General features: G+C 44.4%; 1 protein-coding gene across 1 annotated transcript in view; it reads left to right on the top strand.

Annotated features, from left to right (window-relative positions):
* The first annotated feature begins 5,114 nt into the window (after positions 1–5,114).
* Positions 5,115–22,356, top strand: part of Aff3 (AF4/FMR2 family member 3) — a 464,423-nt gene continuing 447,181 nt past the window's right edge. Inside the window, exon 1 of the mRNA XM_038343070.1 lies at positions 5,115–5,167. Coding sequence (XP_038198998.1) covers positions 5,115–5,167 — 53 coding nt within the window. The remainder of the gene's footprint in view (positions 5,168–22,356) is intronic.

Raw genomic sequence — 22,356 nt, 5'->3', positions numbered from 1 at the left:
TAAGCTGAAGCCCCCCCTCCAATCTTTGTAGCAGCTTATGAAAAACAATAACACTAAAGATGTATATGCATAGAACTATCATGCAAATCAACTTCTGTTTTTAACATTAACAGACTCTAAGTTTGGCAATACTTTAATTCTTTAAAAAGTGCTATGGTAGTTGACCACGTTTTGAAATTGCCTTTGTCTTGTTTGATACTTGAAAGGCATGAAAAATTTCCCTCCACTTCCTCGCCCTCTCCCAGGGGTCATTTCCCCCCTCTCTTTTCTTTGCCCTGCTTGCCCTCTGACCTTGCCTAGCTCCGCTGTTTCCACGGACTTCTGAATCTAATTAATGTCTTAGTGGCTATATAAATGAATTATGTAGCCAGGAGGATGTTGGAAACTTTGAAGAAAGTGCATTCCTTAGGGAAAACCTGGTTTTCTTAAAAAAAAAAAATAATGGAATGCACATTTCCAGGTGGTAGGATGTGAGTACTGTGTAAAACCTCAATTGTACACTCACACTTGATAAGTATCCGTCGTCTGACAACAGACAAAACCTTAGAAGCATTGGATTTGACATCTGGGCAATTCTCAGCCGTTGTGGAAGGTGGCTGAGTGGACAGATTATCCATATATGTTGCCATCCCAAACTGGCTTCAGCCACCTGACTAGGGTATTGGCTTCCCTCCCCCTTCCCTTTCCAGTCAATTTACAACCTTTCGCAGGGAGTATGCTCTCAGAGGATCTCTGAAATGGCCCTGGCTGTCCGTGGCCCAGAATATTCTACAAAACTCTGGACAGCAGGAAAGTAAGGAGGAGGGGCCATAGTGAAGTTCTTAACTAGAGGATACTGTCAGAGCCCAAGGCAGAGATGGTCCCTATGCCCCATGTTTCCATGGAAACATAGGAGGAGTGATGACAGCCAGCACAGCCACACCATCTGCTCAGGACCTGGAGAATAAGGGGGAAAAATAGAAAGTTACCTTGGATCCCTGGCTAGAGCTACCTCTAAGCTACCTGTGAGAGGAAAGGCCTGAGGACACTGGAGCTCCAGGCTAAATTTAAAAATCTATCCTGTCCTGGGGCTTGACATATTAACATCTAATTTGCAAGCAAAAAGCCTGGAGGGTTTATTTGCAAACCCTAGATATAGTTACAAACACCCTGGAAGCCTCTGGGAGAAGAAGCTGACTGAGGTATCTACAGCTTCCCTGGAGGAGTAAAGACTGGTGTTGTGAGAAGTGGGAGAGGAGAGGGAGGACGGGCTGGAGAGCTTGAGGAGGCTCCCGTTATCTTCAAGGAAGGCCATGCACAGAGCTGGCTCCTTTCCAGAGGAATGGCAGGATTATGATGACGATGGTAATGATGTTGATGTTGTTGATGATGATGATGGTGTGTGTGTGTGTGTGTGTGTGTGAGAGAGAGAGAGAGAGAGAGAGAGAGAGAAAGAGAGAGAGAAAGAGAGAGAGATTGTACTGCTTCCCCAAAGCCATCTCTGAGTTCCAGTCATGTCTTGAAAATGTCATGGATTGATAATGTCATAGATTGATAATGTTAGGCCAAGTTTCTCTTGGTTCTTAAGCAAGGAAAACTCAGGGAGATGCCACAGATTTGTCTCTAGGTGTATACAAGAGGTTTCCAGTTGCAGGGGAGCAGGTTGAGGATGAAGTCCTTGCAAAGAGCATGTGTGTGCACTGTGTTGAGCAGGATCCATTTCTTACTTGCTTTATTTTGTGGATTTAGCACAAACCAGCCAACCAAAAAGCCAGCAAGCCTTCCTGGGAAACCAGGCAGTCCTTTCTCAGTGGCCCTCTCCTGGGCGGGTGGTTCCCTTCAGCTCCCAGTAGGACGAGTTGCTTCTCCCTCAGGAGAAAAGCCCCTTGGGTCTTCAGGATGTACAAAGGCTACAACAGTTTCTATTATTATTATTATTAAATTTAGGCAGTCTCTTGCTTCTTTACAAAACAACAAAAACAAACTAAACAAAACCCAAGCCAAAAAAAAAAAAGCCCCAAACCTTCAAACAAAACAAAAACTCACCAAAACTCCAAACCAAATGCAGCAACAACAAGAAGAACAACAAAAATTCAACAAATCCAAACCCCATGACCTTTAGTTCTGGCATTCCAATTCTAGAGTGTACCAGCATCTCACATCTTTTCTCTCCTTTCCCCCTTTCCTTCCCTACCTTTTTGTCTTCTTTGTCTCAAGGTTTAAATTTTGACTAGTTTAGGTGCTTGGTTTGGTTCAGACACTCAACGGCTCCATAAAGTATAAAATAGTAAATTCTTCCAATAAAGAGTCTCATTAACTCGTCTACATTTTACTAGGGAAAAGTATTCATTTTCAATTTATTTCCACCATAGCGTAGGCAAAAAACCAGTATCTACAACAACATTTTGGGCTTCTTCCAAAGCCCCCATTCTCCAAGTGGGTTCTATTCACAGAAACATCCACCGGAAATAAAATACTAATGCATCTGTCCTCCAGTTAAAGTTCCCAAACAGAAAATACATTATTTGTGAAGAAACATTTAAAACGTACCCACAGTGAAATTACTTTAGGCTCAAGTACACTTAAATGTAAACAGCGGGCCCCAGAGTTGAAATTCAAATATACATCTGTCAGTTGCTACATAGCTTTTTTTGGAGAGACCTTTTATGAATAAACCTCCTTCCAGGCTCTAAACCCTCTTACTTTCTTGCCTTTTCTGGGACCTATTTATCTTCAGTGACTGCGAGGAGGCTTGAATCTGTATCCTGAACCTCGAGCACGGCATGGGACCCGCAGTAAACATGGTTCTGTTTGTTCTTCAGCGGCCTCTTTTGTATAAACAGATGTGGTGGGAAGGGAAGGGAAGCCAGATCCCTGCGAGGGGCGGAGGTCTCCTTTCTGGAGAAGACTCCCAGCTGCAGCCAGGAGCCCAAGGAACAGGACACATTTCTTGTTCAGGCCTTGGAACTTGCAGTTCTTCCAGACAGGGGCCGTTCCCCTCTCGCTCTCCTCCACCCTCCATCCCCAGCCTTTGTTCCTGGGAAGGCTGTCTCCATGTGATGTCTATAGCTCACTTTTGCCAGAGCAAACATTTCCAAGAGGGCTTATGCTAAGTAGGTATCTGTAAGGCAGATTTTCCCCCTTTTCTCCAAATACACTGTAGACTAAGATTTTGGACTCCAGCCCTTCACACCTGTACTTTTTCCTATATTCATATTCCCTTTGTTCTTTTGTAGCCTTCGACTAAGTGGGGTGGGGGGAGGTAAAGGAGGGAAGTTGTTGGCTTGTAAAATAACAATTCCATTTCTCCGGACTGATTTGATGCAGACTCTGCCTTCATTTAGCGATTGATACTTTCGCATTCTTTCTGGATGTTAATAAAGGAAGAACTATTTATTCCAAAGCTGGGGGTAAGAAAAGGATAGGACTGAAATCTTTGTGGTCCCGTTTCAGACAGGAAAGACCTCGAAGTGGCCTTTGACTTTCTGTGACCAGAACTTCATTAATTCTCCTTCAGGTGTGGGTGAAGTCAAGAAGGGGTGCTCCTAGGTTGATTTCTATCAAAGGGGCTAAATTTTTGGCGGCCCCACACGGTGGCTCTTCTTGTCTAGAAAAGGAACAAAGGGCGACACACTGCAAAAGCCTCCCCAAGCATGCGGGTTTGATGTGAGCAGTGAGCTTTACTTGGTGCTGCTCTCTCCAGGAATTCTGGGGAATCCGGAACCCAGAAGCTGTAGCCAGGAGCAGGGGAGAGCCGCCCCCCCCACCGCCCCCGCATGGGTTCCTCATTTTAGAGCAGAAGCATAGAGTTGAGTATAGATCCTCTCTACATCTACACTTTCCACTCTCAAAGTGTATGTAATAATGAGCGAGAGGGGAACATTCTTTCAAACCATGGGAGTAATAATAGCAAGGGCTTGATTTTTTTTTTTTTTTTTTTTTTACAAGCCACAGTGGTACTTTATCATCCTTCCAGCTGACAATCTGCCACTCTGCAGACAGGAGAGGCGGCGGGAAGTTTGTAGTGGAAACCCAGAGGCCTTTCCAGTATGAAATAAAAAGAAAGGAGGCTGATTTCCAGGGACCGGCCAGCTGAGAGGTAGCGGGATACCTCGCTTTCCCCTCAACCGCCCCCCCTCCCCGAGGCCAAACTGCAGCTGAGAGCAGGTCTTCTTGGAAGAAGCTTCCTTCCCGCTTCCTCTTTTATTTCACTTAAGTTACTGGCTCCAGATATTTGAAACGATTTGTTTTCGGCGCTGCCGTGGGCTGCACAGTTAACTCTCACCGCGCCTGGGGCGGCCAGGGCATTTCCTTCCCAGCATCCATCCACCCCAGGTCTGCAAAGCTGCACACCACCCGAGGCAGCGCCCCGCCGGTTCCGCTTAATTCGCGAAGGCCGAGGAAGTACTCGCAGGACCCAGGGCGAGGGCGAGAGGCAAGAGGCTGCGGCAGGCCGGCCCCGGCTCCGCAGAGCATCCCTCTTCGCCGTCCCCTCCCTCTCGCAGGACGTCCCCTGCAACCCTTGGGGCTGCCGAGGGTCACAAGAGACGGAGGGGCGCGGGTGAGGGCGAGCCGGAGGCCGGCGGCAGGGCAAGAGAGAGGGCGCGGGACCCCGAGGAGCGGCACGGGGAGCGCGGGGAGCGCAGGGGCGCGCGGGGCGGGCGCGGCGCGGGGCCCACGACGCGCGCGCGCCTCGTCCTCGCCCGCGCACACGCGCCTCCCGGAGGAGAAGAAAGAGGCGGGCGGGCGCAGAGCACCGCGCCGGCGGCTGCAGCGGGCCGGGCCGCCGCGAGGGAGGGGCGGAGGGGCGGAGGGGCTGAGGGGCGGGCGCAGGCCGGGAGGGGGCGGCGGCGCGTCGAGCTCACGGCTCTCAGCGAGTGTGCCTGCGCGCGAGCCGGCGAGCGGGTGAGTGCGCCGGCTGCTGCCACACGCCGGGCCGGCCGGGAGTCGGGGGCCGCGGGGGTACCGGGCGCTGCGAGCCGGGGAAGGGTGGCGGGCGGGCGGCGGCGGCTCGGGCGCGGCCGGGATGCACCTTAGCGGGCGCCTTTCGTTGCAGCGCGCGGGCGGCCCGAGCCTTGGCGGCGGCGGCGGCGGACACAGCAGCGGCTGCGGCGGCGGTGCTGACACCTCCCACCATGGACAGCTTCGACTTAGCCCTGCTCCAGGAATGGGACCTCGAGTCGCTGTGGTAAGTCCCGGTGCTGGATGCCCGGAGAGCCGCGGCGGCCCCGCGCGCCCTCACCTGGGCCGGGACGCCGGGTGCCCGCCGCCGTGGGGGTGGGGTGGGTCGGGGGCGCCAGCCTAGCCGGCTCCTTGCAGCCTTGGCGGGCTGGCTGCACGGCCGCCTTCCCGTCAATTTGTCGGTCTCCCTCCCTGTCCCCTCCCCTCGGTGCTGCCTGCGCCAGCTCAAGGGGCCGGTGGTCTGGGTGCCAGAGGAGGAGCGCAGCGGTGGAGGGAAAAAGAAGCAATTTTTAGAACGTGTCACTGATGCCCGAGAACCCGTCCCTCATCCCGCAGCCCCTCTCAGCTCCTTTCCTTCGGATTGTGCTCCTTCCAGCTCTCTGAGAACCTCAGGCTCACCCCTGTGACCCCCTAGAGTTGGTACCGCTGCGAAGTGCTTTGAGAGGATGCTCTCTAGCCTGTTCCCTGCATGCCCTGAGTCTTGGCGCCTGCATCCTCCCTCCGTCTGCCCTACCCACTCCCACTCGAGATGGAAAAGTGAACACCCGGGGCAGGAGGCCAGTGTGTCTCCGTACCCGAATTCCAGAGGCCTTGGCCCAGGGAGACTCGTTTCCCGGAGGTTCACAATTCCTTTGCACCTTTTCTTCACACCTTCCCAGGACAGAACTAGTCACTCCTCACCCCAGTCCCTTTTTGTCAAGCTCAAAGCCAGCAGCTGGAATGCACTTGGGATCCCGATTCTTGGGATGCTCACATTGGGGAGCTTCTGTAGGTAAATCACAGGTAGAAGCAATTGAATTCTAGTTGCAGTTGTCTGGAAAAAAAAAATCCCATTGGCTGCTTTAGCATCCGTCACATTGCCCCCCACCCTCTTAAATGTTTCCAACCAGCCCTATTCAGGTGGTAAAATTACTGCTTGTATATTCCTGGAGGAACTTGTGTTATGTTTAATATTTACGGGGATGAACATCTGCTGGAACAAGCGTATTAACTGCTCTCTGTTCTGCCTCTGGTAATCGCTGATTGTGGAGCGGTTTCCTTCTTTTTAATTCAGTAAAGAGTTCACATGTGTCTAAAACTGCAAGTGGTGTGCACATGAATATGCAATGCACAATTTTAAAGCTAAACTGCTTTATGATTTATGGCTCATACATCGATGGTATGTGGCCATGTGGCTCTTTTCGGTGATTTAGGCTTGCGGTGACTTTTATTTTCCTAAAGACAGGTGTAACAAAATAAACTAGACACAAAGCTTGCACATTATCGAGCCGTTTCTTATAAAAGATCCGATGGTGACTACAGCTTGCTCTGCATAATGCTAGCGCCTATAAAACACACGAGGATGGGCTCTAATGCAATAAAACTTGTATATATTACACTGGCAACTTCAAAGAGCTAGTGTAGAGAGAATATGGAACATGTTATTACTCTATAAAAGTTGCTAATTACTGTGTTGCTGTTCCTGGGGTTATTTCAGCCTTTCATTTACAGATAGCTATTATTTTACAGGTTTACCTTTTGAAACGTTGGTTTCTGGCACGAATTCAATAGCTTTCCAGATAACAACTGTCTTTTAAAGACTTTTGCTTTTTAAAATCTAGGCAGGCTTGTAGTCAAAGGGAAGAACTTACTGTTTTGAGATACATTTTTGCTGCTCACCCGTTTTCTGGTTCAAATTGAACTCCCGTAGGTGTTTATAAGTTGTGTTTTGAGATGATCAGTGATAACCCGTAGACCTTTTGGGGTGAGGGCTCAAGCTGTGTCTTCAGTCCCCAGTAAATGACCTGGAACACTGTCGCAGAATTTCTGCTGAATTGACCTGAACTTTATCTCATCTAAATTGTTATCATTTATTTGTTTTTTTTTTCTTTATTTTGAGACGCGATCTCTCAATGTAGCCCAGGCTGTCTTGGAACTTGCTTTGTAGAATGGGCTAGCCTCGAACTACACAGATCAGTTTATCTCTGTTTCACTCGTGTTAGCATTAAAGGCACAGACCACAGCTTGAGAGCGTTTTTTTTAAAAGCTGTTGTACACTCCAATATGTATACATTTATGACTTATGAAAGCACATAGGATGTCTTGACTGTTGATAGTAGAACAGTTTGGCTTAAGAGAGTGTTTAATTTTGCGGATATAGAATTTACATTTACAAAAGCTTAGCTTCAGGTAAAGGTAAAGATAAGCCAAACTATTTGAGTGTACATTTCAAACGTGTTGGACATTTTCTTAGTTATAGATCACTTTTTGCATGGCATTTCTAGCTCAGTTTTAGGATTTATTAAAAATTTTATGTTTATAGTTTACTTTTAAGTTCACGAGTGATCAAAAATTTAAAAAAGATAGTCTTTCTATCTCTCGCTCACTCCTTCCCTTTCTCCCCCTTTTGCTTGATTTTGAGAGATGGTCTTGGTGTGAAAACCAGCAACTCAAGGCAATCTTCCTGGCTCAGCCTGCTGAGTTCTGGGCTGACAGACAGGCATCACTCACGCCTAGTGTATTTGATTACTTTCTGTTTGTCTGATATTTTCATATTTTCTTGTTTGAATCTGATAATATCTCTGAAGTGGTAAGTGATAGTACTCTCATTTTATAGATGAGAAAATAGATTTAAACTGCTTGGTAACTATAGTGAGATTAAAAAAAAAAAACGACAGCAGATATTTCAAAACTGATATTTACCGAACAGTATGACTTATCAGTGACATGTACATCATATGTTTTAGCTCATTTATTCTTCAACAAGAAACTTGCAAAATAAGCACTGCTGTTGGTCTTTTTTTTTTTTTTTTTTTTTTTTTTTTTTTTTTTTTTTTCAGACAGGGAAATTGAAGATGGAGCGATCGGGTAGCTTGCCCGAGTTCACACAGTTCAGACTTGATTAAGAATTAGCTTCAAGGCCCACTTTTCTGGTATCAATCCTATGCATTTTTCAGAATACTGCAAATTCCAATTGATGACGAGAGGCTTTTAAAAGAATTACAAAGCAAGACCTTGACGATTGCAAGTTAAAGTTGTGTCAAAATATTAAAAGAGAAGTCCAGAACCTTAGATGGTATTGATCTTAAAACAACAACAACAACAAAACAAAACTGAAAACAGAATACTATGAGTTAGGAACTTATGCCTGTTAATTAACTTGTGAAAAGAGATATAAATTTTAAATAAAGACCACTGGGCACTTCCTTTCTTTCATCATAGAACCCCTCCCCCTCCCCAGAAACATCTGTCTGTGAAGAGAGGAGTTGCAGGTTAATAGCAAGATACTCTTGTTATCTATTTATTTGTTTGTTCCTTTATTTATTCAGTTTGGTTTTCCGAGACTGACGTTCTCTGTATAACAGCCCTAGCTGTCCTGGAACTAGCTCTGTAGACTAGGCTGGCTTCGAACTCAGAGAGATTTGCCTGCCTCTGCCTTCTGAGTGCTAGAATTAAAGGCGTGCGCCAACCCCTCCCCCTGGGAAGATACTCTTATTTATTTTGATACCTAAACAACTTTTTCTAGTTGGCCAAAATCATCTCAAGATTACTAGGCTCTGTGTGTTTAAAAAATACACAGTATAGGTAATTTCCCTGTGATCACTAAAAAGTAGCTCTTGAGAACCCCCCAGCCTTTGCTCAAGATGATACTATGTCAGCTCTCCTCCAAAGGCAACCTTTGTAAAAAATATAAAGTAATAAATATAAAGTAATATAATAATAATAATGAAAAAACTCAGTTTTTGCCTTTGCGTCCTCTACCACCCATCCTAGTCCCAAATACAGACTCTTTTGACTCCCTAGTCTAATACTAGACAACAGCATGCACAACCCATGTTTTACCCAACTTTGCATGCACTAGGAGTCACCATGAGATGGTTTTGGCCAATGAGGAAAACTTTCCAAAATAGCTTGTATTTGCTCTTCTCTAAATACGAACACCTTTTCATTACTAGGGAGAAAGTCGATCAAGATTGAAATGATAAGTATCAAGAGCTTGCCTATTACTCACACTGTCTCTTATCCCACAAACTTCACACAAGCCAGCATCTCTATTCCTCTCTTCATACAAGCGCTCCACACCCCCTTAAAGCCAAACCTCTGACATTGTAACACATGGGGCTAGAGAGATGGCCCAGGAGTCAACAATGTTTATTGCTCTTCCCATGACCAGAGTTCAGTTCCCAGCACCCTCCTGAGGTTGCTTATGTAACTTTATAACTCCAGCTCTAGAGGATCCAGTGCCCTCTGCTGGTCTCCATGGGCATTTGCAGCATACACCCACATAGATTCATCCACATAACTAAAACTTTAAAAAGGCAAAAGAAATCTTAATGCACGGGTTGCTTCATATTCATCAGCGTGGCCGACTCAGTAAATGTTCACATAGTAGGCATTACTATTGGGCAGATACTACAGGCTTTAGACTGTTTTGGACTGACACTGTTGACAAACGAGTTTAACACTGAAATTGAAACTAAATGTGTACTCCTGTAAACATGAGTACATGTAACTGAAGTAGGGGTGCCAGGAGATACCATTTATCCTAAGTGTGATACATTCTGATATCTTCTTATGTAGTTTTTCTTTTTAAAACTTTCTCATTCGTGGGTTGAAGCCTGCAGTTTGAGATCCCTTTATAAGGGATACAAAGGAGAGGGTCCTTTATGAGTTTACAGAATGGCTGTGTATATAAATATCAGAAATACGAAGCAGATAGTGCCCACTGGAGGGGGCATGGGCACATCCTGTTGAGAGTAAACTATGCATGGCTTCGTGGCACTGAAATACATCTTGAGGAAGTAGAATTTCAAGGAGGAAATGGAAGGGAAGAGAATCCATGTGGAAGGAATAGTGCAAACAGACATACGGAGTGTGGTGTTTATTTGAAGAAGAAGTTCCTGTGAGGCAGGATGAGGATGCATTGCACTCCTCTCTTGCTGCCTGAGGAGGCCGCAGCACTGTGATGGTTTAAGGGCATTTCCAATGGCCAAGCAATGCTCTTGACTTTTCAGATCACTTCCCAGGAAACAAGCCCGGACAGGCTTCCACAAGGCCCTTTAGGGTTCCCAGGCTTTGTATATGTCAGGCGACTCTAGAAACTTCTTGGCACTCAAGTTCCTGAACCTTTTGTTTCACCATCTTACATTTTGAGACTTGTTTCTGTGGCTTTCTCTCCCCTTGCACACGCCTTTAATCACAGCACTCGGGAGACAGAGGCAGGCTGATCTCTGTGGTATTGAGGCCAGCCTGGTCTATAGAGCTAGTGCCAAGACACGCTTCAAAGCTACACCGTGTCTCGAAAACCCGACAGACAAACATGGCCCAAGAGGCAGGATGGGAATGCCAAGCACAGGCACCCTGAGTTTCCTGGAGCCGATTGACCTTTACTCTCATTGGCTAAAAGTGATGATATAGTCTCTGGAGGAGGCTTTCATTGGTTAAAAGCATTTGCATGAGCCTGCCCTGAGCACGGGGGTGGGGGTGGGGTGGGGGAATGAGGGGCCTCAACAGGCTCTAGGGTGAAATTGTTTTCGGAGATTCCTGCCTCAGAAATTGTGGGTGGCAATGTGGAGGAAGCAGGAAGGAGAGCATGGACCACTCTTGTTTAGTGACTGGCAGCCACTCGGGGGAGGAGGGGTCTGTGTGTGGCATAGATTGAGGAAAGCAAGGTGGGGAGGCTGCTTAGTTCAGGATGTGATGCTGATTGAGTGCTGGCGTGGGAGACAGGGATGTGGGGATAAAGGAAAGGATGCACATTGGATGTCTTTGGGTTTTAATCAGATGCCTTTTGATGACAATGAAGATGCTATTACGTGTGAGGAAACGGTTGCTTCCTGTGTTCCAGATTCTCCTTTGTGGAATGTAGGAGGGTTATAAAATGCTAAGAATCTATTTTGGGAGAATGTCCCTGTGAGCCAGAATGTCTAATCAATGACACTTCAGATTAGCAACTCAACAGGCCTTTCTGCGTAATATAGGTTAAAATAACAGTCAAGTTATGAACAGCAAATCCATTTCTCAGTATGAAGTACTAGATTATTTTATGCTTAAATAGGATTTCAAAATTTGGAATAGATTTGTCTAGGTTTTGTTTGCGGGGGGTGGGGGGGGGAAGAAAGCCTGGGTGGCAAAATTAAGGCAATAAAAGAACATAATATCATTTTATATAAAATAATGTTTCCTTCTTTCATTTCAAGGCAAAACATCCATAAAATTTGCTTTTAACATTGGCTGATCCCGTTTGTCTAGAAATGTAATTGGAGATTTTGAATTCAACTAGCTTCAGTCTTGCTTTCTGTTTGGCCCCTTGACAGGCAACTCAGTACCCCCCACCCCAGTCTAAGTCTTGGCTTAATCACTTAAAATGACAGTGCTTATTTTGGCCTACCTCATACAGATGTGATGTTAAGTAACAAAAGCATGAGTTACTCTGACTCTGTGAGTGCCAAATATGGCTCTTTTAGACCCCTTGCTTCCTTAAATTGTCTTTTCTTTTTATAAACAAAGAAACTTATTGAGAGACCACATGGGGCTCGCTTCAGCTGTGTGTGTGGTACACAGTTCTTTGCTTGGCATTGGAACCCAGGGACGTACTTGAGTGTGGGGATTAGGTTTTCTTGGTTGTGCATCATAGTCTAGCAGATAAATATGGTTGCACTAGCAACTCTTTAAGACGTATGAACCGTTACATAATCTCTGAATATATTGTATTACCATTACATCACATGACTTCATTTGGCACTGTGGGTCTCAGTACATTATGTCAGGCTAATCATAATTTAGGTGCATTAGAAATGAAACCCACAGTTATAGCAGGCCATGAGGATACCACACCACCTAAGAAGTGAGATAAGTTTTCATCTGAAATCACTCACACGTGGGATGTTCTAGGGGGTCTTGGGTGTCTGAAGGTGGTACAGTAGGTGTATGTGCGGGTGGGTTGGGGTTTGTTCTGGGTTGGCTATGGGCCAGAGTATTGTGTGAGCGTTGATCAGGGATGTGGTTGGGCCTGCGTTAAAGCATAGTGATTGCCTGGCATAGGGGAAAGGCTTTCCTGGATAAGAGGGCCAGCAGTGTGGGCTATCCCCGAGACTCTGTGCTGCTTGGTTTTTATCAACCTGACACAGTTTGGCTTGTTTTCATCGGACTGGCCTGCAGGCATGTCTGTGTAGCATTTTTTTTTAGCTAACAATTGGTGTGAGAGGGTCCAGTCTGTTTTGTATAAATGGTGTGAGAGAGAAAGCTGAGCGAGCCACGGAGAGCAGGCCAGTAAGCAGTGTTCCTCCGTAGTCTCTGCGTCAGTTCTTGTTTCCAGGTTCCTGTCTCTAGGTTCCTGCCTCAGCTCCCCTTCATGATGGGCTGTATAGCCCAAAAGCCCTTTCCACCCCAAGTTGCTCTTGGTAATGGTATTTATCACAGCGACAGAGCCGCACACTAGGATAGACTCCTTCCAGCTGCTAGCATCTGAGCCCCTTCCCATTCCTGGGAAGCTGGAGTCAAAGCATGCAGAAGGCATTAATTGTATTCACTTGGGTATCTCCCCCCACTGCAGTCTCTCTACTGACAGGTGGAGAACGCCAGGGAGGGGACTTAAACTTCTTCCTATAATTTCTCCCCAGGAGGCTCATTGTTAGCGGAGGTAAACAAAAATGATTCTAATTTGGAGACCACACTAACGTTCCAACTCTCAGTTATGTGCTTACCTTGATACTGGAAATAATTTTATTTTTGTTTTTTTATGGGCAGGAAATTAGTTTTCAGAAACCCCCTGGGGGTTGTAATGTGAGCCTGTTAGTCTTAGTTAAATTTTTCTTGTCATACCTGTGCTGTTTACCTCAGTTATGAAGTGACAGAACAAATTTTCTGTCAGTGTTCATTGAAATGTTAATTAGCTCCCTGACAGTTAGATAGAAAAACGCTTTCCTGTAGTAGATCGGCTCCAATTCAGAGAAATAATCTGTTTTTGTTTTCAAATTGGAAAAATAACATTTTTTTTTTCTGTAGAAGATATCCAGAGGAATTAAACAGCAAGGCCACAGAAAGCCGTTCTTGAGAGTAGAGGTTAGCGCACTTAGTAGACATCCAGGGAATGCTCCCGAACTTTAATGGGTATCCAGATAGCCCAGGGATCTTGTTAAAATACAGATTTTAATTTAATAGGACCAAGGTGGGGCCGTGGGTTTACATTTCTGATGAGTTCTTGGGTAATGATGCTTCATCACGGAACAGACATGGACTTGCAAGGCCCGGAAGCATGCATTTGAAGAGGTGCCCTTTCAGAAGACCGCATTCTCTTTCCAGCTGGGGGAGACTTGTAACATCCTGATGCTGGAAGGTTAGTTAGAGGTAGCATTTATTTTATCGGTGTGTCTTTTTAAAATACAGTTCTGATGAACGAGGGGGTGGTTATTTATATCCTAGTGGGAAATAAACATAAAACCTGAGCAAACACAATTTGTAATAAATAGGCCGATCCCATTTTATAGCCTTTCAGTCCTTGTCATTTCTCCCAGATCAGCTACCGCTGCTGCATCTGAAGGGAGCATGGAGTATTGAGACGGTCCTCAGACCTTTTGGATCTGTGGGGACACATCCTAGATGCCTAGAATGGAGATCAGATGTCCTCATTCATTTTCATCCATTCTGCCTTTGGGAGGAAAGGGTGGAGGTGGGCGCCTACAGAGTAGCCAAAGTTTACAGAATTGTCCTACTTGGTGGCCGTAAGTCCTAAATCATGGCTTTCCCAGTGTCCTTGGAGAAATCTCATCTCAAGCTCCATGGGAGCCAAGGGTAGGTTTTAGATTCCCCAGTCAGGGACCTTCTATAGCAATGTGACCAGATATGCTCCTCTCTGCCATTACTGTATAACCATGGATCAGTTAGGTGGGGGAAACCTCATTGCAGTTTCCTTGTTTAACCCAACCTTATTGCAATAGAAAAATAAGCATCTATGGGGCTAATGAAATACAGCATAGCTAGCTTTGCATATTCTATGAGATCTGTGGGAAGGTCATTGGCTGAATTTTATTAATGAGGGCGTGCTCATACATGTGAACACACACGTGCCCCCACACACTTCCATTCTCGGACTAAGATAGAATGTAAGCAATTTAATGTTTCAGATTTGAAAAAGAAAAATGGCTTTGGGGACTGTGGGGCAAATTTAAATGTGTGGCCTTAGGGCTTGCAAATTGGTGAAGGTAGCGCTTGCAGAAAGTATTTAGTGTCGTTGGAGCTATGGATGTTATTTGTGCTCTTTGTGCGCATGGTATTTATTACCTTGCATGTCACAGACCGTTGTGGTAACTGATTTGGTGTAATCATGTCTTGAGCATGCAGCATTATTTTCTTCTAATGTACCTTGTTTATATTGTGAGGAGCAGCAAAGGGGACTGTTGTACATAAAGGAGGTGCATGTTAAGGTGATCAAGTTTGTAGTTACTGATCTGGCCTGTGTTTGTGTCTTCTAGTTAATGCATTCTCTTTCAAGTTGTATCTGGCTATCAATATGTAATACAGATAATGGGGTAGTTGGTCCCCAAGTATAAGTAAATAAAGGACATTTTTTAGACTCAGAGCTTTGTTTTGTTAGGTCAGGAGAGCCTTCAGAAGAAAATAAGCTAACAGAGATTAACTGGGTGCTGAACTTGGGTGCCGTTACAAGGCTGTTGACTCAGAACACTTGCTTTGGCTGTGAGCACAGGGCCTAACTTGCTTATCTTCCCATTACCATGTCCCATGGGATGGAGGCAGTCTTTGTCCATGGGATGGAAGCTGCCTGTGTCGTTTCTTGGAATTTTGGATGTGTAAAGTGTAGGTAGATTGTGAGGACTTGAACTCAGCCTGAGAAGCAGGCATCCTCACAGTGCCAACTCTGTGGTTACCTACAGAGAGGCTCTGTGTTCTGAATCCAGTGGGTTCACAGACCTTGCTAGACTTTCCATGTCTCTCCAGGATGCTGAGACTTTGGTCCTTTCACTTTCTGAAATGCCCCTCTCCTGCTCTGCTGGGAGGTAGAAACAAGAACTCAAGCAAAGGCAAGACTTGCCATTGCAGACCCTCCTAACAGAATATGACCGCTGTCTGTCTTCTAGGAAATGAATCCCTGAAATGGGATTGTTCAACCAACCCGAATGCCTTCTCTCTGGGGTTAACAATTCATGTCTGTAGAATGATTATAGTCCTGACCCCGTGACTTAGAATGTAGCCTGTGACCCATCTGTGCTGCCTGGCTCCAGGTTCCAATGGTACAGCTTAAGTTAGTAGGGCTATGTGGGAGAGTTCACTTCTGAGCTGCCTGCCAAGCCTGCCAAGCTTGCTGAGTCCTTCCCAGAAGCATGGCCGTAATCCACAAGGCCAGGTTATCTTGTGGCATAAGGACTGTCAAGACAGGGTTTCTCTGTGTATCTTTAGAGCCTGCCTGTCCTGGAACTCTGTAGACCAGGCTCCAGGCTGGCCTTGAACTCACAGAGATCCACCTGCCTCTGCCTTCTGAATGCTAGGATTAAAGGCGTGTGCCACCACCGCCCAGCCTTTCCTTCCTTTTTTAAATAAGTAGAATTTCCTTTGGTATGAGCAGAATACCATTTTTTTTTTTCTGGGGAAGCTGTTGAGTTTTATTTACAACCCAGTTACCTCCTTCCCTTGATTTAAAGGTCTAATGTTGAGAACCAGGTTCCAAGTGCGGCTAGAAAATATTTGGAGGAGGCAGTTGGTTGTTCTTGGGGGACAGATGAATAAGAACAATGTATAAGGACACATCTATGAAGAGGCCATGATGAAACAAACCTATTACTTTGTATTCTAACCTAAGGGGGGGGGGGAATAAATTAAATAGTTATGGTATGGAAGGAAATCTAGCATTTCAGTTTCTAATATTTAATCAGTTATGTAATTGATTTATATTCTTTTCCTTACTTATATCCATCCCTCAGTAAGATATTTTAGAACCCCAAAATATTATACCTAATAATGCAGCACGGTATGAGTACAGTCTAGGGGACTCTCGGCAGCTCTTTGTAGCATTCTTTCTCTAGGTCTCTAGGTTTCTGGGTTGTGATGAGCTGCCTCTGGTACAGCCAGACACAGAAGTATGAATAGACTGAATTTCTAGTCCATGATGTGTTTATTCTTTAGCTTGGAACAATTTTTGAAATTACCTGCCTGATGTCTTGGGATGTTTAAAAGGCGGTACCATTTAGGGAAGATGTCTTGGAACGAGTGACAGCTGGTGAATCTTAGAGGATGAATCAGGGCAGAGGGGTCTAGTAGATACTGTGATGTCAACAAAGGCAGAGGGGAGCAGCAGGCTGTAACGGTGTTTGGTGAAGGTGAGTTAGATTTGAGGAAGCTGGAAAATGAAGTGGGGACTAGTTCCAGAAGGACCTTGCATGGCATCCTAAGGAGCTGGAACATTTTCTTGTAGATTTTCAGTCATGGAGGTCAGTGAGCAGGTTTTATTTACAACCTGCTCACAATGGTTGCTATTTGCATGATCGTATTTCTAGAAAGGCATTGTACATGGATGAGTCTTATGAAGGGGGCCATGTCTGGAGAGTCAAGAGGTCAGCATGGAGGACAGGGAGGAAGGAGAATGTAGAGAGACATTTAGATGGCATTGTCAGAACCTGAGGGTGGGCTGGATTGTCAAGATCATGGGACCAGGGGTGTTCTTCTGGGAGATGTAGCTTGTGCGATCAGATGGAGAACGTAGGAAGAGAAAACAGAGCAGGAAAGCTGAAGAATTTTGATCTAACTCGGTTGTGTTTAAGTGCATGTGGGCTGTGAAGTTAGGATAGTTTACAGGAAAGTTGCTGGACGATCCTGACCTGCAGGAGGAAGGTGAGGATAGAAGTAAGGATTTGGAGATCCCCAGCCTTTGGGTGCTGGTGGAAATGACAAGATTGTCCAGGAAGAGTGAGATAAAAATGAGAAGCAGGCCTGGGATGTGAGAAGGGAAGCAGTCCGCTAGAAAGGAGGAGGATGAGGAAGGCGGAGATCTATGAGGCCTGGACACTGGGTTCAGGGCTGGATGCTCTTGTCCAGGTGTCTGCGGTGAGTGGGCAGGAGGGGTGAGTGATGTGGTGAGGTGGAGCCGGGAAAGGTCTCACTTTGGAGGGAAGGGGAAACACCTCTAGAGGCGGCTCCCAGAGGAGGATGCAGGGACCGTGCCCACCGTAGAGTGCGTTCCTCGGCAGTGAAGGGCTCTCCTTCATGCTCCTCCCCTGCTTCGGATCTCTCTCTTTCCCTCCTCTCCCTCCTTCTGCAAGGAAGCCGTTGCAGAGATGTGTATGATGGAATCCTCGCCGTGAAAAGTAGCAGATAGGTGTCTCACAGCTATTGTTAGTGACTTGGTGAGAAGCTCTGCATCAGCCGCTTCCGCGGAAATCTGTCATACGATCTGTAATTTAATTAGAGCGTTTCGAAAGTAATTTTGATTCAGAAGTAATTGGGTAAGGCTAAGTCACCAGGAAAAAAGAATTAGTGAAAACTTGTCTAATTGTGGAGAATTTAAAATTGATTTTTAAATATTATTTTCAAACTTAAAAAGACTGGCATCCAGGAGCCCCAGGATTTTATACTGACTGACACTTAGTGACAGAATGCCCTTCCATGGTGTTAGACCAACTGGCCTCTGAGAGCTTCCAAGGCTCTTATTTATAAGGAAGGGTCATGAGTCTTCAAATGTATCATTTTTTTTTGTTTGCTTTTTTTCCCCCCCTCAAGACAGAGTTTCTCTTTGTAACAGTCCTGACTGTCCTGGAACTTGCTTTTTGTAGACCAGGCTGGCTTTGAACTCACTGAGAACTACTTGCCTCTGCCTCCCAAGAGCTAGGATCAAAGGTGGCTCGTTATTTTCTGTTCTTCATAACCTGCGAAGTAGGTTCTACTCTTCTTTGCTTCGTAGAGAAATGGAGGAACATAGCACATTACACAAAGCCCACGGCTAGGTAGTAGCGCTGGTGTGTCCACTCAGGAAGTGTGTATCCATAGCCACTGTCCAATAAAAAGCTCCACTTAATGACTGTCATAGAGTGTGAATTCCAGGGTCTCATCAACTTTAACATATTTGTGAGATTTATACACGTGCATGTCAAACATCTATTTTATCTAATCGGCGTATCCACAGAGGTCTCCAACAGTCACAGGGGAGTTAGTTGATGTATATGAAGCATCTTGAGATTTATCGTGAATGTTAAAAATCTGAATAACATAGTAGCTATCCTGGGTCCAAGTATTCTGGGCTGGTGGAATTCTAATTAGCAGGCTTCCCTGTGCATGAATCGTCTGCAGGTCATTATCATTTTGGGTTCCACTTCTTTATCCATATTTACTATGTATAAAACACACTGTCTATATATTTTCCCTTAATTATTTGTATGCCCATAAAACCACTAATTTGACAAGTTTTATGGTGGAAGAAAATGGCAACAACTGTTTGCCACAGCTGGTCACATCTATTGTAATACCTCAATGTAACTCTATTAATAAACAGTGATGATGGTGCAGCTGTAAAACTATCAACACTACCTCGGGAAAGCCACCTGAACCTGTGCCAGGTGTTTTGAAATGTGGCCTGTCTCTTGTCGCCGCCTCTCCCATTCCCCATCCAGTCAGGCTCTCCTCTCGCTGGAGGGCTGACCCAATACAGATGTGCTGCTTTGGCAACACGAAAGAGTAAACGGGCTTAATTTCTGTCGTGAGATAGTTTGGTAAAGTAAAATTAATAGATTCTTGGCATAATGGACTGTGACAAATTGAAACAGATGTCAGAAATAACCATAGATGCTTTCTTTAAAGATCTTTGAGAACAAGACAAATGAAATTTTAAGGAAGATTTAGAAAATCCACTTGGCAGGCAAAATTCCAGAGAGGCACCATTTGGTAACTGGAAAGGCCAAGGACTTTGGGAGCCAACCTGTAGGAGTTCAGATCCCAACAGTCCCTGTATTAGCTGTGTTTTCTTCAGCCACCTCACCCCTTGGAGCCTCAGTTTCCTTGCTTAATCGTGGAAACAATACTGCTACTGAGTTGCTAATGGGACTAAATGAGATCTGTGTTAGTAGGTGGACACACAGTAGGTCTTTTTTTTTGTTTTTTTTCAAGACAGGGTTTCTCTGCAGCTTTAGAGCCTGTCCTGGAGCTAGCTCTTGTAGACCAGGCTGGTCTCAAACTCACAGAGATCCGCCTGCCTCTGCCTCCCGAGTGCTGGGATTAAAGGCGTGCGCCACCACCGTCCGGCTTCACAGTAGGTCTTTTAGATGGCAGCTTAATAGTTCTTCTAGCTGAACTAGCAGCTACATCTATTTTGTTCCTTAAATGACGTTCAGAGGTGTTGCGTGAGTCAATCAAGTTTTTATCTCTTTTAACCAATTTCCCCCCACCCCCCAAATCTGGGCCAACAGTCTCTTCAATTGAGAGTAGGATTTTCTTGGGCTTCTCAGTCAGGTGATATTGAAGGCCTAAGCACCCCGGAGATGTCGGTGGCTGGGATATAGTTCTGTCCCACGACAGTTGCGGATAGTTACTGCCTGTTCTTTGCAGGCCACATTGGCAAATACACATCTTTTGAAACATGCCGTCCTGAAGGGGAAAAGGAACTCTGTCAGGATTTGATGTGTGACATGCTGCTTCTGTTCCTTTGACCTAGTAAGTCCTACAGACAAGCCTCACCCAGCAGTGTGGACTGAAAAATATCTCCTTCGCCCAACATACCAGTAGGTCAGATGGCCCCAGCCAGCATGATGTCCTCTTAGGGACAGAGACATGGCCAGTGGTGATAATGGCCTTTCAAGCCATTCATCAGCATTTTCCATTATTATTAATCAGTATTTTTAAATTAAGTTGCAAGATATTTCAAAAGAGCGTAGAGAGCTCTCATGTGGTGTGTTCTATATTTTAAAATATCTGTACATTTTGTTCTGTGCTTCTGTTTTTACTGAAGTTTATCCCATCTTTGAGTATCCATGGCTAAAAAGGGGATTGGTTAAAACACACATGCCTACACTCTCACACACAATAACAACAACAATAAAAACCAGGATAGAAATGTTTCAATCCAGATAGACAAAGTTTTCTTGAGATAGGTTAAAATATTAGGGGGATTGTTTTGTTTAGGAGTATGTGGTTATTTGGTATTTCATAGTTAGCCAATTTGCTTCCACCTTGTAAGAGTTAATACTGTATATTCAATTATGTCCTGATTGCTAAATTAATAAGCTAGTTTTTCATGTCCTAGGAAAACTAAAATTATTTGTAAATCAAATAGATATATTAATTGGAAGGGAATCACTTGGTTTACAGAGAAATGTTTGTTGATTCTTTTAACATGACCTGTATTCCTTGAACCTGGCTTTGACCTGGGAAAATCTTTAGAGAGCAAAAGAAGCGATATGAACCAACAACAAGCAGGGAAGAACTGCCCACTGGTGAGTAAGAGAGCGAGAGGGTGTTCCTATGGCCTTCAGGTCGAGGAGATGAAGGAGTCGCCTGGCATTTAGTGTGGGCTTAGCCTCCCTTTACCTTTGCTGCACTTTCTAAAGTTCCCAGCCCCCAGAAAACAAATTAATTCATTTTCTGAAAAGGGCAACTTTTTTTCCTGTAAGTTTTGTTTTACTACTTAGAAATATTCTCAGTGCTGTTGGAATACTATCATTAAGTTTGAAGCAGGAAACTACACACAACAGCACTGTGAAACATTTAAATGGTATTTAAGCTCCATGAGACTGGGATAAGGTAAAAAATATAAAATAAACAATCACAAATGGAGATATTGCTTTCTAATCTGTGTGAGCATTGAGACACAGTGTTTTGAACCGGCTGCCACTGCTGTAAAGTACTTGGGAGAAAACCCATTAGATAGAGTTAAAACTTGAGTAGATTAGCTGTTCTTTAATGGGCCCAGAAGATCTGCTACTTCAAAACCATTTCTAATTCTCATTAATTGGAAATGACTAGCTTCCTTGTCTGTAAAAACATAAGGCTCTTTCCTCCATGTTTCCAGAACTATGTGTCTACCAGGAATTACTTCTGCTAAGCAGTGATCTTTTACATAAAACATTTAAAAAGCAAAGTAAGTTCTGAATGACATATTTCTCTGTCACAGGTCGTGATGAATGAAATTGAGTGTGTAAGCATTCACGTCCTTTTGTATCATGGGCTACCAAATGTTTTCTGTTTATTGTAATAGGCTTATGGATAGAATTGTGTTTAATAAACTTGTAGGATATAACTGTGTGTGTATTACTTAGGAATTGAGATCCTAATGGTGTGTGTATTTTTAGATCTCATATGTTCATGGTTGTGTGAATGTGCAGGTAGAGCCATTTTGTTTTTGCATTTTTAATCTAGTTGCTTTTTTTCGTGCTCAGTTGACCAGGCTGGGACTTCCAATAGGATGTCAAATAGGAATGGTTAGAATAGATATCATGATTTTCTTTTGATCTTTGGGGATGGGGAGGCTTTCAGTTGTTTAGGATTGTAATATTACCCTTAGGCTAGAGTTCTCTTCTATTTCTTTGCTGTGCTGGAGTGACTTTGTTAAAGATCCTTTTCAGAGTCTATTGAGATGATAGTCTATTAACATACGGTTTAAGCGAGTAACTGATGGTCATTTATTGAGCCAGCCTTACATTCCTGTAACATCCCATTTGGCCATGATAAATAATCCTTATACATGTGTAGCAGAATAATTTTTGCTAACATTTTATTAATTGACTTTCTTTTTTAAAATCTAGTTTCCCTCGGTTTCTTCTTTAACAGTGGACGCTCATCATTGTCGGAGACAAAATTGAAAGAACAAGACTTCCCCGTGGAAATATGAAGTCTTCATTGCTGTACATATTTGGAATGACTGTCCTTTAAGGATCATCAAGTCTTAAAATGTGCCTAAGTGTTTAAGCTCAGAACTTTTATCTAATGCTTTCCTAAAGAATTTTAAATTGACATATGCTCAAGGAATTCCTACCTATTTTTAACATGACACATTTAAATTTTATGTCTTGACCTTATGAAAGTCATTCTTTTTTGGCACCACTTAAGTTCCCTAATCAACGAAGGAGATTTAGGGGCCCAGTAATTAAATGGTATGTGCATCTCCCTCTATGATGGCACTTGATGGGAAGGTACAATTACTTAATAAGTATGAACCTGTGGACTTTCTTTTTAAACTCACTTCACAAATTCAAATGCCTTAGGGGACAAACAAGACCAAAT

This window comes from Arvicola amphibius, chromosome 9 (assembly GCF_903992535.2).
Source record: "Arvicola amphibius chromosome 9, mArvAmp1.2, whole genome shotgun sequence".
NCBI lineage: Eukaryota > Metazoa > Chordata > Mammalia > Rodentia > Cricetidae > Arvicola > Arvicola amphibius.
This window is presented reverse-complemented; position numbering and strand designations above follow the sequence as displayed.